The following is an 18349-nucleotide window of genomic DNA, read 5'->3' on the forward strand; positions in this document are numbered from 1 at the left end:
TTCCTTTTTTTGCCCCTTCTCAAACTCAAAGACAGCCACATTTTAAAATAGTTTACTATACTGTTAATATATGAGCATATTTACATGTAATTAAATATAATAAATTTGGCTGGAGATGTAGCACAGTGGACAGCACTTGTGAGGCACTGGGTTTGATCCTTATCATCACATAAAAACAACATAAATAAAATAAAGGTATTACATTAATCTACAATTTAAAAATATTAAAAATGTAGATAAAGATGATTTGAAAAGGAATATTGCAGTTAATTTTCTAAAGTAGCATCATCATAAAATACTTTATTAACATAAATTTAATCTGTGAAAGATCACAAGCAAAAGGATAAATGGAAGATCAATCTCATCAAATATTTTTCAGCCAAAGTAACCTGTTTATAAGGTATTATTATTATCTCTGTACCACCAGTAATATTATAAATATGCCTTATCTGAATATCCCTTATCTGAAATGCTTAGGACCAGAAGTATTTCCATTTCAGGAGTTTTTGGAATTTGGGATATTTCCATAGACTTTACCAGTTGAACATTCCTAACTCAAACCCCTTAAAATCGAATACTTTTTTGAGTGCTGTTACAACCTGGAACAGTTAGCATATATTGAACACTTACTATGTTTCAGTATCTTAAATCTTTCAACACCTTAATCCTCACCACATTCCTATGAGGATGGGGTTATTATTATTTATAGATGAAGATATAAGGCTCAGAGCTTAAGCAGCCTACCAATGTCACATTACTTATAATGGACAGTAAGTATTGAACCCAGGAAACCTAGCTCTAGTCTATGCTTTCAACTAGAATGTCACTCCCAAATCGCTGTACAAGTGAGAGAAACTTCAAATAGCTACTTAAAGAAATGATATTATTTACCAGGCTCAAGGCTAGACCCATTATTTTAGACCATAAGCAGAAAACAGGTAAGATTTGAGTTAATGAGGAATGTATTAGACACACCAGTTGGGAATTCTATGTAGATAAATTTATTTATTTATTTTCAAATTTATTTATTTGCTGTTGTTAGAATATTTCCACCCCTATACCTAAAAATAAAGTTATGAAAAATGACCTTTTTTCTCTAAGAAAAAAATATTACATCTTCTGATTTCTTTACAATTTTTTAAAATAACAGATTTTATTTTTTAGAACAGCTTTAGGTTTATGTAAAATTTTAGCAGAAATCACTGAGTTCCCATCTTTCCCAAGACAGTTTAATTAACAGTAATTATTTAAGTAGTGTAGTGCATTTGTTACTATTGTTAAGACAATACAGATACAGAATTAACTAAACTCCATAGTTTATATTAGGATTCACTCTTTTTTTAAAAAAAACTTGTTTCTTTAATTCTAAAGTTAATTAGGTCAACCCAACTCATTTGGTGCAATCATGTTATCACTGGTAATGCTGCTGGATTCCTCTGACAGAGTTTACTTTCTTTTTTTTTCTTTTAATAGCTGAGAACAGTATTATCCATGACAGTAGAATTCATACAAACATGGAGTATTATCTTATTCTAATTGGGATACTAGTCTGTGGATGTACATGATGTTGAGATTCACTGTGGTGTATTAATATATGTACATAGAAAAGTTACGTCAGATTCATTCCATTTTCCTTCCTATTAGTGTTCCCTCTCCCTTCCCTCATTCCTCTTTATCTACCTCACTCAACTTCTAATTCTCCCTCCACCCCTGTTATAGGTGAGCATTCACATACCAGAGAGAACATCTGACATTTGTTTTTTTGGGGCTGTCTTATTTCACTTAGAATGAAATCTTCAGATCCACTCATTTACTAGTGAATGCCATGAAATCATTCTTTATGTCTGAGTAATACTCCATTATGTATATAAACCAAATTTTCTTTGGCAGAGTTCTTGTTGGTTACTGTTGTTTGACATTTTAGCTACTGATTTTTCCTTCTTTTTCCCTTCCTCCCTTTCTCTATCACTCCTTTCTCTTACTGTCCCCACCCCCCACCTTCAATCTCCTTTCCCACCCCACCTTCTGAGATGGGGGTCTTGCTAAATTGCTGAGGCTAGCCTCAAATTCAAAGTTCTCCTGCCCCAGACTCTTCAATAGCTGGGATTTATAGGTATGCTCCACCATGTTAAGCTTGATTTTTCTTTATTGCACTTTAATACCCATCAAATTCTACGTACTGCACCTTGCCTTTCTATTTTCTCTAGGCTGGATGTTGCCAGTATCCCAGTTACTGCATGGCAAAATAAGGAACACAGGCTCTGAGTTAACTACAATGGTTTTGAGTTCCCAAGTGCCATTTGCTTTGTGTTCTTCAGGAAAAATCATCCTATCTTTCTGTTTTAGTTTCTCTATCCGCAAAACTGGGATAACAAGAATGTATCCTCCCTTAACCAGTCTCCAAAAGTGCAAAAAATAAAATCAAGAATTAATAAAGGGGATGGATTCGAACTAAAAAGCTTCTTCTCAGCAAAGGAAACTATCAATAATATGAAGACAGAGCCCACAAAGTGGAAGAACATCTTTACTACATTCACATCAGAGCACTAATTCCAGGATATATAAAGAACTCAAAAAACTTCATATAAAAAAAAATAACTCAATTAATAATGGACTAAGGAACTGAAAAGACACTTCTGAGAAGATATACAATCAATCAACAAATATATGAAAAAAAGTTCAACTTCTCTAGTAATTACAGAAATGTAAATTAAAACTATTCCAAGATTTCATTTCACTCCAGTCAGAATGGCAATTATCAAGAATACAAGCAGTAGTAAGTGTTGTTGAGGATGTGAGGATACATCGCTGGTGGCACTGCAAATTGGTGCAACCACTCTGGAAAGCAGTATGGAGATTCCTTAGAAAAACTGGAATGGAATTGTCATTTGACCCAGCTATCCCACTCCTTAGTCTTTACCCAAAGGACTTAAATCAGCATACATCAATGTGTATAGCAGCTCAATTCACAATAGCTAAACTGTGGAAACAAGCTAGATGCCCTTCAACAGATGAATAGATAAAGAAACTGTGGCATATATATGCAATGGAATATTACTCAGCATTAAAAGAGAATAAATTTATGGCATTTGCAGGTAAATGGGTGGAGTTGGAGAGTATCTTGCTAAGAAAAATAAGCCAATCCCCCAAAATGAAAAGCTGATAAGTAGATGCTGGTCCATAATGGTGAGGGGCATGGGAAAAATGCAGAAATTTTGATTGAGCAAAGTAGGGGAAAGGAAGGGGGGATGGGGACAGGAAAGATAGTGGAATGAGATAGACATCATTACCCTAGGTACATGTATGACTACAAATATGGTGTGATTCAGCATCATGTAAAACTAGAGAAATGAAAAGTTGTGTTCCATTTGGGTACAATGAAACAAAATGCAATATGCTGTCATATATAACTAATTAGAAGAAAGAAAGAAAGAAAGAAAGAAAGAAAGAAAGAAAGAAAGAAAGAAAGAAAGAAAGAAAGAAAAGAAAAGAAAAGAAAAGAAAAGAAAAGAAAAGAAAGAAGAGAAAGGAAGGAAGGAAGGAGAGAGAGAGGAAGGAAGGAAGGAGAGAGAGAGAGGAAGGAAGAAAGGAACGAACGAATGGACTACCTTCCCAAATTCATGATTAAATATGATAATACAAATCTTTAACAAATAGTATTCTATAAATATATCAATTATCACTAAATACAATAAGGGTTTTGCCTCTTTCTTCAAAAGGACATACATGAAAACAACCAAGGAAAAATAAAATAAAATAAAATAGCTATTCACCTTGGAGCTTAAGCGTCTTAAATAGATGTTTTCAATTACACAAAAATTCCATAAGGCCAACTGAATTCAAATGTCCAACGCTCAGCAAATCTATAGATAATGTCAGTTTGACACTTAATATTTTAGCCTAATAGTTTCTTAAAAACTCTCCTCAGCTATTATAGGTCCAAGGTCTGACAAAAGAGAAAAAGCACTTATCAAAATTTTATTTTGATAAAAAACAAGTTTTTTGAGTTGAAAATGATGTGATTACCATGAATTAAACTCAACTCCATTTCTGATTTTCAACAGCCTGGTACTAAATTCTTACATATAAGAAGATGCCAATATTTATCTGTATGCTAAATGAAAAGGCAAATAAATTAAGAAAAACTATAGCCTAATGTTATTAGTAGAAATCCTAACAAATCTGAACTTCTGATGACTTTGAGTAAAGGTAGACAACTTTAATCTATTAAGACTTTGTTTGTTATGAGGTTGGATAAATTATGTTTATCTTAAAATAGTAAACTTTTCAAACATTTAAAAACACCCATCCTTCAGTATTGAGCATGTGAAAATATTCTCAATTTTACTTTTCATGAAATTGTTCTTCCTATTCACCTGTAACCAATATAGTTTTTTATAAATATACTTTGAAGAAATATGTAAAATTATAACTGGCAAATTTCTTTAATTATGTCCTGTATAATTCAGATAGTTTCCTGTCTAAATCAGTAAGAATTAACTATATTGTTGCTCCCAAAAAACTCATGTCCTATAACTCCTGTTTTCATATTACCTCCATCTAGATTCCTTACCCAGCTTACTCAAGTCAGAAAGCTATTTCCTGCTTCTGATGCCCACCCCTCTTTCTGCTGTAGACTTTGAAGTACCACCTTAATCTTTCATTCTAGGGTCTTTAGGACAACAAGGTGGTGCAAAACTCTAATTTATTTCCTCTTGTAAGATAAAATGAATAGCCACTTCTTGTTTTAGCTATCCAGACTTTTTTTAAACTATGGAGGCAGAAAGGGGCATCCCTGCTGCTAACTGAGAACATATAGAAGTTGAGGGGAAGAAGGTGAGCAAGATTCAGGAACAAAGTCTAACCTTCAGCTGGCATTCTGCTTTCTCTTTCCAGATATTTAGTCTCTTCTAAGGTATGAGAAATGAAATAAGAGCAATATTCTGAGATTTCAACTAGTAAACTCACTCAGAAGAAGGTCTTTGCTCTCTTAGTCCTGGATGGAACTTATCCAGAATCTAGCACCTGCATATGGAAAAAAACTGGGGAATACCATGTGAGAGCTGAAAGACCATACTAGCTGGGTATTAAATTATGTTAGGTAAATTACATATTAGGTTGCCAGAAGAGTTGTGTATTTGTTTCTATTTCTTTTCCTTCTCCTCATTTATATCTCAATTCATTCCAAGTTGGCGTCTGTTCATAACACGCACTGACTCTGCTAGCCAAGTACATGCAGGACCTCAAAGTATTAAATCCCAAGGATATTTCTCAGCTCTCATCCCACGAAACTACCATTACAATTTGATGTGGCAAAATAGTCCTTCATGGAACTCTTCTTCTGTGTTGTACCACACTGGAATCATGCTCCCAGATCCTACTGCCAGTTCTTCATTTTCTACCTCTGCTTAAAATGAGATAATCCCCTTGAGACCTCCAATTACTCCACACTCACTGCCAGAGTTTCTCATATGCCCACTTGGATTTAAAGACTGCCTCTATGCTGACGCTTCAAAATTTGTTTATCTAACATCCTCTGTGTTTTTGACAGAATTCTTATGTCTAATTGCCTCGAAGTTTCCATTTGAAAGTCCTAGGTATACAAATTAACATGTTCAAAATACAATTTTTTTGTAAAGCTCAAATCTGTCTTCCTGCTCCTCCAACATTCATTCTCACCCTTCCCCTTTTCAAAAAATAGCATCATGATTTACCTGAATATTTGAGTTAATAACGAGGAGTTATCCTTCTTTTTAAATTGGTTCTTTTTAGTTATATGACAGTAGAATTTGTTTTGATATAATCCTACAAGCAAGGAATATATCTTATTCTAACCAGAAACTAAGTCTTGTAGATGTACATGATAGTGGAATTCATCATGGTATATTCAGATATGTACACAGGAAAGTTATGTCAGGTTCATTCACTGTTTTTTTGTTTTTCTATTCCCTCCTTTCCCTTCATTCCCCCTTGTCTAATCTACTTAATACCTACTCTACCCCTCTGCTCCTTTACTGTGGGTTAGCTTCCACATATCACTGAAAATATCCAACATCTGGCTTTTACTTACTGGCAAATGTCATAAAGTCATTCTTCTTAATGGCTGAGTAATACCCCAATGTATATACATAACACATTTTCTTTATCCATTCATCTGTTGAAGGGCATCCAGGGTGGCTCCATATCTTAGATATTGTGAATTGTGCTTCTATAAACATTGAAGTGGCTGTGTCACTGTAGCATACTGATTTTAAATCCTTACGCTATATACTGAGGACTGGTTAAATGGTGGGTCCATTCCTAGTTTTTTAAGGAATCTCCATATTGCTTTTCAGAGTGGTTGCACCAATTTGCAGTCCCACCAACAAAGTGTACCCTTTTCCCCACACCCTTACCAACATTTATTGTACTTGTATTCTCGATAATGGCATTTTGACAAGAGTGCGATAAAGTATCAGTGTAGTTTTAACTTGCATTTCTCCAACTGCTAGAGAGGTTCAATTTTTTTCATATATTTTTTTTACCATTTGCATTTCTTCTGTGAAGTGCCCATTAAGTTTCTTTGCCCATTAAGTTTTTTTGAGTTCTTTGTATGTCTTGGACATTAATACTCTATCCAAGGTGCAAGTAGCAAAGATTTTCTCCATTTTGTAGGCTCTCTCTATATTTTTTATTGTTTCCTTTACTGTGAAGAAGCTTTTTAATTTGATACCATTGCATCTACTGATTCTTGATTTTACTTCTTGTGCTTTAGGAGTTATTGAGGAAGTTGGTTCCTTAGCTGACACGATAGAGAGTTGGACCTCCTTTTTCTGTAGTAAGTGCAGCATCTCTGGTCTAATGCCTAAGTCCTTGGTCCACTCTGTGCTTTGTGCAGGTTAAGATAGGGGTTAAATTTCATTCTATTACATATGGATTTATGCTTTTCCCAGCACCATTTGTTGAAGAGGTTCTCTTTTCTCCAATGTGTGCTTTTGTTGTCTTTGAAGTAACTGTATTTTTGTGAGTTCGTTGTGTCTTTTATTATGTTCCATTAGTCTTCTTGCCTGTTTTGGTGCAAATATGATGCTGTTTTTGTTACTATAGGACTGCAGTATAATTTCAGATCTGCTATTGTGATGCCTACTCCTTTGCTTTTCTCCCTAAGAATAGTTTTGTCTATTCTGGGCCTTTTATTTTTCCAGATGAATTTAGGGACTGCTTTTTCTATTTCTATGAAGATCATCATTTGAACTTTAATAGGAATTGCATTAAATCTGTAGAGTGCTTTTGGTAGTATGGCCATTTTGACGTTAATTCTTTCTAACCAAAAACATAGGAAATCTTTCTATCTTCTAAGGTCTTCAATTTCTTTCTTCAGTGTTCTGTAGTTTTCATTGCAGAGGTCTTTCACCTCTTTTGATAGATATGATTCCCTAGAATTTTTAATGTTTTTGAGACGATTATGAATAGGATAGTTTTTCTAATTTCTCTTTCGGCTGATTTATTGTTGGAGTATAGAAACACAATTGATTTCTGGGTATTAATTTTGTATCTTGCTGCTTTGAATTGACTTATGAGTTCTAGAAGTTTTCTGGTGGAGTTTTTGGGTCTCTTAAATATAGAATCATGTCATCAGCAGAGATAGTTTGAGCTCTTATTTTCCAATTTGTATCTCTTTTCTTTTGCCTAATTGCTCTGGCTAGAGTTTCCAGATCAATGTTAAATAGAAATGGTCAAAGTAGCATCCCTGTCTTGTTCCAGTTTTTAGAGGGAATGCTTTTAGTTTTCTCTGTTTAGAATGATGTTGGCCTTGGGTTTTTCATATATAGTTTTTACAATGTTTAGATATGTTCCTTTTATCTCTATTTTTTTCTAGTGTTTTAAACATGAATGGATGCTGTATTTTGTCAAATGCCTTATCTGCCTCTATTGAGAAAAATCATGTGATGAATTACATTTATTGATTTTTATATGTAGAACCAACCTTGCATACTGGTGATGAGTCACACTTGATCATGGTGTTTTGTATGAAATATGCCAATCTTTTATTAAGAAATTTTCCATCTATGTTCGTTAAGGACATTGGTCTGAAGTCCCCTCCCCTGACCCCTGAATGTGTTTTTGTCTGCTTTTGGTTTCAAGATTCTACTAGCTTCATAGAGTCATTCTTGATTCCTTTCTTTTACTCAGCTTTCATTTCTCATTTATCAGAATATCCTATTCTCACTGCCACAAACCTAGGGGGACCCTAAGCCACCAAAATAATTAATTCTACATACAATTCTATTTCAATCCATTTTTCACTAAGTAGCAAAAGTGATCTTAAAATGTAAATTAGGGTATGTAATTTGCCTAGTTTAAAATCTTTTACTGCCCTGGAATACTCCTCCCTCAGTTTGGTTTGCTTCTTTCAGTTTTCTATTCAGATCACCTCATCATAGAAGCCTAACTTCATTATTTTGTAACATTTCACTACTGCTGGGCTCTCCCTACTCCCTTTACTTTGTTTAGTATTTTTTCCATAAGAATCATCACAGTTTCACATATTTGCTTATTATCTATCATTTCCACCAGTACGTTAATTCCACAAGGGAGGAACTTTACCAGGCACACAGAAGGAGCTCAATGAATGTCATTTGAAGAAATCAACAAATGACTGTTTTTCTATATTACTTGGAATAAAATTCAAACTGTTTAACTAAGGGTCTGTGGCCTTGTACAAAATGGACTTTGCCCACCTCAACTGTGCTACAATCCTCCTAATTTATTCTGTAATAGCCAAACAGATCTCTCAGATACTTTAATATAGTGTTTGCTTAGCCTGAAAGCTATTATCTCCTTTCTTGGAATAGCTTGCTTAATCTCTTCCTTCAGTTCTGAGCTTTAATGACATCTCTTTAGAGAACCTTCCCTAACCATTCTATTTAAGGTAACCAACCATTCTCTTATTCTATTTAATTTCTTATTGGTTTTTTTCATAGCAATTTTCACAAGTTGCTTTTATTTTATTTGAGTAACCACATACATATACATAAGTTGAAAATATTTAATAAATACATGTTAAGTTAATACAAATTCTGGTAAGGCTGGCTGATGATTTGAATTATAGAATTGTTATTTAGTGCTCATTTTTTAGAGTATATATAAAACAACTCATTTTATGTTTTTTATTTAAGAAATTGATACACAAACATAAAAGTACATTTCAGTGGGGTTCCATGTAATGTTCAATACCTGCATACATTGCATAATGTTTAAATCAGGTTAAATGTATTTTTCTCTTCAAATATTTATTATTATTTTGTGGAAAAACCTTCAAATCCATTCTTCTTGCTTTTTGAAACATACAACACATGATTGTTTTCCATAGTTGCCATACTGTGGAACAAATACTATCCCAGAACTTTTGACCAACTTTTACCCAACTTTCCTGCACCAACGTTCCTGGACACAATTCTACTCTCAACTTCTCTGAGATCAACTTTTTCTGATTCCACATTAGTGAGGTCATGTGCTACTTGCCTTTCTGTGACTGACTTAATGATCTCTATTTCCATCCATGTTGTCACATAGAATAGCTTTTCATTATTTTTATAGCGGGGTAGTATTCTATTGTGTATATGTCATCTTTATCCATTCATCAGTTGATTGATACTTACATTGTTTCCATTTCCTGGCTACTGTGAATAGTGCTGCAATTAACATGGAAGTGTAGGTGGCTTTTCAAGACTTCATTTCCTCTATATCCATAGTAGGGTTGATGAATAATATGATAGTTCTATTTTTAATCCTTTGAGGAACCTTCATACTGTTTTCCATAACTGCTGTATAATTTACATTCCCACTAAGACTGTGTAAGGGTCCTCTTTTCTCCATACCCTCAATGGTACTTGTTATCTTTAGTCTTTTTGATACTAGTCATTCTTACTGGGGATAGGTAATGTCTCATTGTGGATTTGATTTGTGTTTTCCTATTGATTTGTGATGAACATTTTTTTTTAAAACGTAACTGTTGGCCATCTGTATGACTTCTTTAGAGAAATGCCTACATTCTATTACTCATTTTTTAAACTTGGTTATTATTGCCCACCTCAACTGTGCTATTGCAATTTGGACTTCCTTATATATATCTGGATATCAACCCCTTGTCAGATACATACACTACATATTTATAGCATTCTGCAGGATTGTCTTTGTACAGTGTTGAGTGTTTCTTTTGCTATGCAGAGCTTTTTAGTTTTATGTAACCCTATTTTCCATTTTTGCATTTGCTTTCTGTGCTTTTGGAATCTTGTTAAAAAAGAATCCTTTCCTATCCCAATGTCTTGAAGCATTTCCCCTATGTTTTCATCTAGCAGTCTCATAGTTTCAGGTCTTACACTGAAGTCAAAATTTATGTTCAAGTTTACTTTTGAAGTTATCTTTGTAAGTAGTTAAAAAGTAGGGGTCTCGCTTTCTTTGGCATGTGTATATCCAGTTTTCCCATCACCATTTATTGAAAAAACTGTCCCTTCCCCTTTCTATTTTTATGTCAATACCACACTGCTTTGATTACTAGTTTTGAAGTAACCTCATGCTTTAAAGGCAAATAGCATAATGCCTTTTGCTTCTTTCTTTTTGTTCAAAATGGCTTTGGTTAATTGGATATTTTTGTGATTACATATAATTTTTATGATTGTTTTTTTCTTGTTCTGTGAAGAATAATATTAGTATTTTGATAGGGATTGCATTTAATCTGTAAATTGCTTTGGGGAGCATGGACAGTTCAATATTATTCTTCCAATTCATGAACACAAATGTTTTTCCATTTTTTTGTGCCTCTTTAATTTTTTTAATTGATGTTTTATAATACTCATTGTAAGATCTTTTACTTCTTGGTTGCTGTTTTACAATTTTCATTGTAGAGATTTTTCACCTTTTTGGTTAAATTTATTCATAGATATTTTAATTTTGTAGATATTACAAGTGGAATTGCTTTTTTGATTTCTCCTACAGACATCCACACCTAGCAACTTCACTGTTGATAAGTAGCAACTATTAATTTTTTAACATTTGTTCATATACTCCTTCATTTGTTTACTAATTTTTGTATGTTGATTTTAAATCCTATAACTCTGCTGAATTAATTTATTGGTGGAGTTTCTGGAGTTTTCTATAGGTAAGATCATGTTATCTGCAAACAGTGACAAAGTGACTTCTTTTTTCTATCTGGATAGCCTTTATTTCTTTCTTTTGCCTATGTGCTCTAACTAGGACAATATAGAAAAGAAAAAAAAGTGGTGATAGTCGGCATCTTTGCCCTGTTCTAGATATTAGAGAAAAAGTTTGCAGCTTTTCTACTGATATGGTGTATTACATTTATTGATTAGTGAATACTGAACTATTCTTTTGCCCTGAGATGGACTCAATTTTATCATGATGAATAATCTTTTTAATGTGCTGTTGGATTCAGTTTGCTCATATTTGATTCAGGATTTTTACATCTACCTTCATCAAAGATGTTGGTCTGCAGTTTTCTTTTCTTGTGGTACCCTTATCTGATTTTGATGTTGGGTAATGTTTGCCTTGTAGAATGTATTTTGAAGAAATCCTTCTTCTTCTATTTTTTGGGGGAATGACTAGAGTTGAGTTGGTATTTGCTTAGTAGAATTTGGCAGTGAAGCTATATATCTGATCCTGGGCTTTTCTTTGATGGAAGACTTCTTACAACTGTTCAATCTTATTACTTGTAAATGGTCTGTTCGGGTTTTCTATTTCTTCATGGTTCAGCTGATAAAGTATGTGTTGTAAGAATTTGTTAATTTCTTCTTTTATCAATTTTGTTGCTTTGGTTTTGCATAATAATCTCCAATGATCCTTTGCATTTTTGTTGTTTCAGTTGTAGTATTTGCCTTTTCACCTGTTTTTATTTATTTTATTTGAGAGGATGTAGTCTTATGGATAATGTGGAAAAAGAAAAAGAAGACTGTATACCTGAATGATTTCAGGAACTTTGCAAGTGAAGCTACTGATTATAAACTAGATATTTCACTATTATTTTACTTCAAAGTAAAGATGATGCAAGTTGATGACTCATATTTTGCCCTGTAGTTACTGGATTATTGAGATGATAAGTAGTTTGACAAGAGTACTATTGGAAGATAAGTATTAAGAAGACAGATTAAGAAGACAGACGTTTCAATGGATGGATAGCATTGCCTATAATGCTGTTAATTTTCAAATAGACAAAATGGACCACCTGTGAGGATACCAGGCATCCTCTGCATGTCACAGTGTTTTATATAGTGGATCATATACTTTGGGGCCTTGGTGAAAAAGATAACAATTATGCATGGTCCAAATATAAACTTTCTTTTCCTCAGGCAGACCCAGTTATTGTTATTGATGAATATAAGCCCTGGGCCCATTAAAAAGTACCAATGGGACCAGATAGTTATTTGGTAGTAAGGAGATTATACTGGACCCCTTCTATCACTGAAGGGTCATCTAATTATTTCTAGAAGAATATATACTTTGGATTTTATTTTTTTTCCTACCTATCATAGTTCTGCCAACATCCTCAAAAGGTAGAACTACCTAATGCCTTATATATTATTATGATATCCTGTAAAATAATATTGTTTTCTTATTTATCAAGAAAAAGTAAGGCAATGGAGAGATACCATAAGATGCACTGATGTTGTTTTGCCTTTTATCACCTGAATAAGTTTAGTATGGCAGTTGGGAGACAGTACCTTGTAAAGTTGTGGTACCATTCTGAAGGATGAGGTATATGCTCTGCACTAGTAAATAATAATTCTTTTTATTTCCAAAGTACCAAGTTGGTTAAGGTATTTGGATGCAATCTGAGAAAGGGTATAAGCTACTTAAAAATGTTTGCTTCCCTTGTTTATAACTCCAGTTTTGCTAGTTTGGAAGACTAATATATAAGAGATTGACAATTTGCATGGAAATAACAATTTACAGAAATAGCTACATGAGCATTTAAGGCTGCCATGCTGCCGAATGAACAAACAAAATGTAGTCTCAAAATAGTCTGGGAAATTGATTCTAATGAAATGTTGTTATACAATAAGTGGAGAGAAAATTTTAGATGGATCTCACACTGCTGTGACTACATGAAAAATTAGTTAATTAAATAGTTAAAAATTCAGATTTTTCAAAACTATATATAAAGCATAGGTAAAAACTTAACATCTCAACTCTTAGGAATGTGCATTTAATTAGCATAGTGACTAGCTGAAGAAAATGTGTACAAGTGATAGATGATAGAGAAAGTAAATAATAAATGTTTTTGAACCTGGTTAATTGTAGAAACAAATGTACTGGCTCTACCCTTGCTTATTTGGTATCTGATGAAGGCACTAATACATTTTAATTAATTTAGTTGGGCTGGGGATGTAGTTGAGTGAAAGAATACTTGCCTGGAATGTATAAGGCCCTGAGTTTGATCCCCGGCACCATAAAACAAACAAAAATCATCTTAACTATTTTTTTTTCCCTTTGCTCATCCTCTGTGCATAATTTTGTAAGTTAGCCTATTAGCTAGAAAATACTAAAATGAGGTTGCAAAAGAACTCGAGGATGACAGAATATCTAGATGACAGAGGAAATAAATAATAAATGTTTTTGAACCTGGTTAGTTGTAGAAACAAATGAACATATATATGCAAGAAATACAGGCTTAAGTGATAAATTATATCAATGATAAAGTTTTGGGATGTCTCCTTAAAGATAGATGAGTAGATTTAGGCTATGAAGGAGAATTACATTGTTAGTAGGAAACCTTTTCTTATATTTTTACATTGTAGGTACGGGGAAAATAGTGTATGGATAAATTTTGGCAGTGAAAGGACTATAGGGACCCTTACTCTTTGTAGACAGCCAGTATGTGAAATTTGCCTTGTACAATAGAAGCCAAAGAGAGGAAAATATTGTCTTTTCCTGATGTATACTACAAACTAAAACTGAGGCATTCAGATTTTCTGTTCTCATTTAAAGCATAAGTGTTTGATGTAAAGACAGAATACTAGTTTGAGGTTAATGGTAGAAATAGCAGCTATCAATCAAGTTGAAAATCCAAGTGACATGAAAGGAGATATATAAAATATCCAGGAACTCTTAAAATTGTGGCAAGAAGGCTTCCTACTGGTAAACATAAAAGGGTATTACTTTGGGGGTTTCTTGATGCAGTATGATTTTATATCAGTGATATAACTGAAAATATCCTTCTGCTTCCTAATGCTTTATTTTGAGATACTACCCAATTGAGAAGAGAGATGAATAATTCTTTTGCCTTTGCTAAGATATAAAATACAACACACATATTATCCTGAGACATATTCTCTGTCCATGCTCTTTGGACTTGCATTTTTCTCTTTTCCAATTCCCTTAATAATTCTTGACTTAAGGTTTTTGAATTGCAAAATGACTTAGATTCTTCCTTTTGCCAGAGACAGTGCTCCACAGGTGCCAGGATAACTAGTTCTGTGCTTAGAGGGCCTACTTTGACTGCTAATGTTATCAATACTAGAGTCCTGTCCAGTTAACCAAGTCCTGCCATAGAACCTCAATCTAACACTGGATAAGGGGCCAGCAATGGGAAAATCCACTAAGATTCCACCCTAGAATATTGCAGAAAGTAACCTATACAAAAATTAAAAGGCAAAAGCCTATTTTAAGGTAATTATTTAGGGGTCCAAAAACTGAAACACCTGTCTTATAGCAGATTTAGGTATAATCACATTGAAGTTACATAGTAATCCACTGCACACTTTCTACAATTTTTATTTTAAGATTGATTTTAAAGGTAGTAATAAAACAAAGCCTGAGTTGCCTTATTCTTGAGGTGGGCTTGGTGAAAAAAAAGGTCTGATAATGGCATAATTCTGGCTTAATTTAGTGATAAAAATCAGCAAATAAATTCTATGGTTTCCACTTAGCCTTAGTGATAATTTTTTTGCACTGATTAAAAATATATAAAACAAATAATGATTTTTTTCACATTTCCTTGGGTCACATATTATTACAATAAAATAAAAAAAAAATTGAAGTGTATTATAGCAGGGAAGAACACATGAGGTTCACATTTGAAGTTAATGTGAGTCACATATGTGCTAAATGCATAGTGCCTACGTACTTTGAGCAAACATCCTCAAACGTGTTCAGTAGGTATGTACTCTGTACCCTGACTTCAAAGAATAGTTTCCATTTGGAACAATTTTAGGGATAAAACATAAGAGAAGTAAAATTAAACTAAGATACATGCTGCACATAAACTGAGTCATCAATATCCCATATAACTATTTCTTGCTTTGTCTCTTAATTTATACTGTTTTAGACAAAAATGGGGTGATTATTTGGGTATACCAGGTAACATAAGACAAAAAATCTTTTAAAAACTTATTTTGACCTTAAATTATTATCTTAAAAATATTTAGTATAAGCAAAAACATTAAGAAAACAATAATAAAAAATTAAAGATACAGTGGTAGTTTTCACTCTACTTCAAGTAGTCATTTGATACCCTTTATATTAAGCTAATGTGTGGGGCTCAATGCTAGTGAATAAGGTCATCTATGGAACAAAACAAGAATATTCCGAAATAGCAGTTCACTATTACATATTATTGTAATATAAGCAGTGCTATCCAACAGACTTAGTAATCCTAAATGAATCATGAGAAGTGGAGAGGAAGAAATATGCAAACTATAAGACTGGATGTTTGGAATCTTGTTATTGATGATGAACGGCACTGTTTCTCAGTGCATGAGATCACAAAAGGTGTATGTGAAAGAAGGAAGGGTGAGAGATGACAATGCAACAATCATGTTGCTGATTTCATCATAATTCAATCTAGGAAAATATTTTTTTAAATTGGAAAAATGTAAGGAAGGAAAATTACTATATATTAAATCTATGGAACAGAGGAGGTATATCTAAGAATCAGAGGGAAACATAAGATGAAAAATCTTCTATTTGTGAAAATATACCATGATGACAAAAAGGTAAGCAATGAACTATCAAACTGAGTGTATAATTAATATGTATATGCACATTAGTATTTATATATGTATCAAAAGTAATATTTAAAGTTTTATATATATAAAATTTTTAAATTTGGCATGGCTCTCAAATAAATCTGTAAGTATACTGAAAGAGATAAAAGACCAAAGGAAATGAAGAGACAGCAAAGAAAAATAAACTAAATAAATATATGAAAAATAAACTAAATAAATATATGAAAGAAATGTTCAATAATTAAAATTAAGGCATACGTTAACACAATAAGAAACATTTTATCATAATACATCAATATACTACAACAAATGAGAAAATCTGTTACTTTTCTATACTGCTGGTGATTCTTACATTAATGGTGAAAACATTAATTAATATAATCCTTTTGGAAAGTAATTGGCAGTGTGTACAAAAAGCTGTGGAAAAGTTCTCATTACTTGACCCACTAATTTTATTTTTACAACTCTATATTGAGGAAATAATTCTAAATAAACCATAGCTGATACTAAAAATGCATAATGACAAACAAAGAAATTATGAACTATCTACATAAAGGAATAAAACCATGTAGTTTTTATAGTAGTTTAAAATTTTTATATACCTTTTAGTATTTTCTAAATTTCAAACAATGATTATATTGTATATTTTTTAAAAATTTAATTTTATAAAAGTGATCATAAGTTCTATAAGGGCAGGGAATGTTCAAAATTTATAAACACATAGTTGAGTATAAAATATATACATCATGATGACATCAAAGGAAAAAGTCAAACATGAATACCTAAAGTAAATATTTAATGGGAAAATACTAACTAGAATATTAATCTTGTTGTTTTAAGGTGGCAGTGTAATACATTTCTTCTTTCCTCTATTATTTGTTTTCTAAATTTCTGTTATTTTATACTTTTATTGTAGAATAAAACTAAACATAAATCTATATTTCCATTATAATATAATACAAACAAATCTGATATGTATAAGAAGAAGAAAAAAATGTTGCTTACTTCTCTTTCATCCATGTTCAACCATTGCTTTGGATCTTCTTCAGTAGCCAGAAAGGCTATCAATTCCAAAGCAGTAAGTCTAGTCTGACGTCTTGATGAGACAAATATCAAAACAGGTTTGGCTGGAGAATGACTTCTAATTGCTGTTGTAAAGTTGTGGAAAATGAAATGTTAAGTTGGTTAACACTAAAGATAAATTTCAGATAGATATCAAATAGGTGTACAAAACTGATGGTGCAAATGATTTAGCTGAATTTTAATTTGGTCATAACATTTAGCATTATTCCAGGTACTGAATGGATCTGACAGCATTCTACATAGATGACAGGAAAGGAGAGATTCCTGGCTCTATCTAAGGAGCATAATGCTCCAAGTTCTATTCTGAATTGACCTGGAAGGAGAACCTTAAATGCTCACATGATTAAGTTGAGTTTTCTATTTCTAAGTAGTGTTTCTGAAATATTTCTGCCTGTGTAAATTGTGATATTATAGTTAATTGGTCCTGGGATCTGATAAGATTCTGTAAGGATTCTGGATGTGGAAATATATAAGACAACAAATTTCCTCTGGTGAGCAAACTCCCAGGGAATAATGGACATTTTGTTTTCCACGGTTGGAATATTCTGCAGTTTCTCCCAGGAACTAGTAAGATAACTATTACATATACAATGCCTCGCTGCTATGGTAATGCCCTCCATGAGGAGGCTGTGTTAGAGTCTTATCAGCCTAGACCTTGATCTCAAGATACTCAGCTTCTAGGAATAAAGAAACTCTCTTGTTAGACAACCACTGAGTCTAAACCTGTCCATATGACAGTAACTTTATACAATAAGCTTTCTTGAGAGTTACACAAAGCTCCTAACATTGCACATTGCAACTTAGTATGTAATTGAGGAATAAGCTGCACAATGTTGCTAACTCTCTAACCTCCCTAGTGATACAATGAACAATACGTACTAATGATGACAATGACCTAATGTAACCTATTTATATAAATAAAGCTAGAAGCTCGGGCCAGCAGCTTTTGCTTTGACTCTGCACCTTGCTTCTGTTTCCTTTTGCTTTCCTTGCAAAATTCAAGTCCTTCAGGGTGATGAAAAATGTTCAAAGACTACAGATAATTCCTTTTTATTTTTTCCCTGTTATGAGATGGAAAAATTAGAAGAGATTGTCCCAAGAAACAGACAAGAAATAAATCAAAAGAATATTTTCCCTCAGATTTTCTAAAACCAGGACTTTTCAAGTGGGAAATAAAATACAGAAGTTGGCTAAGAGGTTGCTCTGCCTGAATGTACATCTGAGAAATAGCACAGGAATGCTCAGCACACACAAGGTGAAATGAA

The 18349-nt window shown here is 32.9% G+C and overlaps 1 protein-coding gene across 7 annotated transcripts in view; it reads right to left on the reverse strand.

Annotated features, from left to right (window-relative positions):
- The window catches only part of Ascc3 (activating signal cointegrator 1 complex subunit 3), a 355403-nt gene that overhangs the window by 96199 nt on the left and 240855 nt on the right, over positions 1–18349 (reverse strand). For all 7 annotated transcript variants that reach the window (XM_048814551.1, XM_048814518.1, XM_015499653.2 and 4 more), the window contains one exon: positions 17007–17149. In XM_048814551.1, the coding sequence (XP_048670508.1) occupies positions 17007–17149 (143 nt within the window). The remainder of the gene's footprint in view (positions 1–17006; positions 17150–18349) is intronic.

This window comes from Marmota marmota, unplaced genomic scaffold (assembly GCF_001458135.2).
Source record: "Marmota marmota marmota unplaced genomic scaffold, marMar, whole genome shotgun sequence".
NCBI classification, from domain to species: Eukaryota; Metazoa; Chordata; class Mammalia; order Rodentia; family Sciuridae; genus Marmota; species Marmota marmota.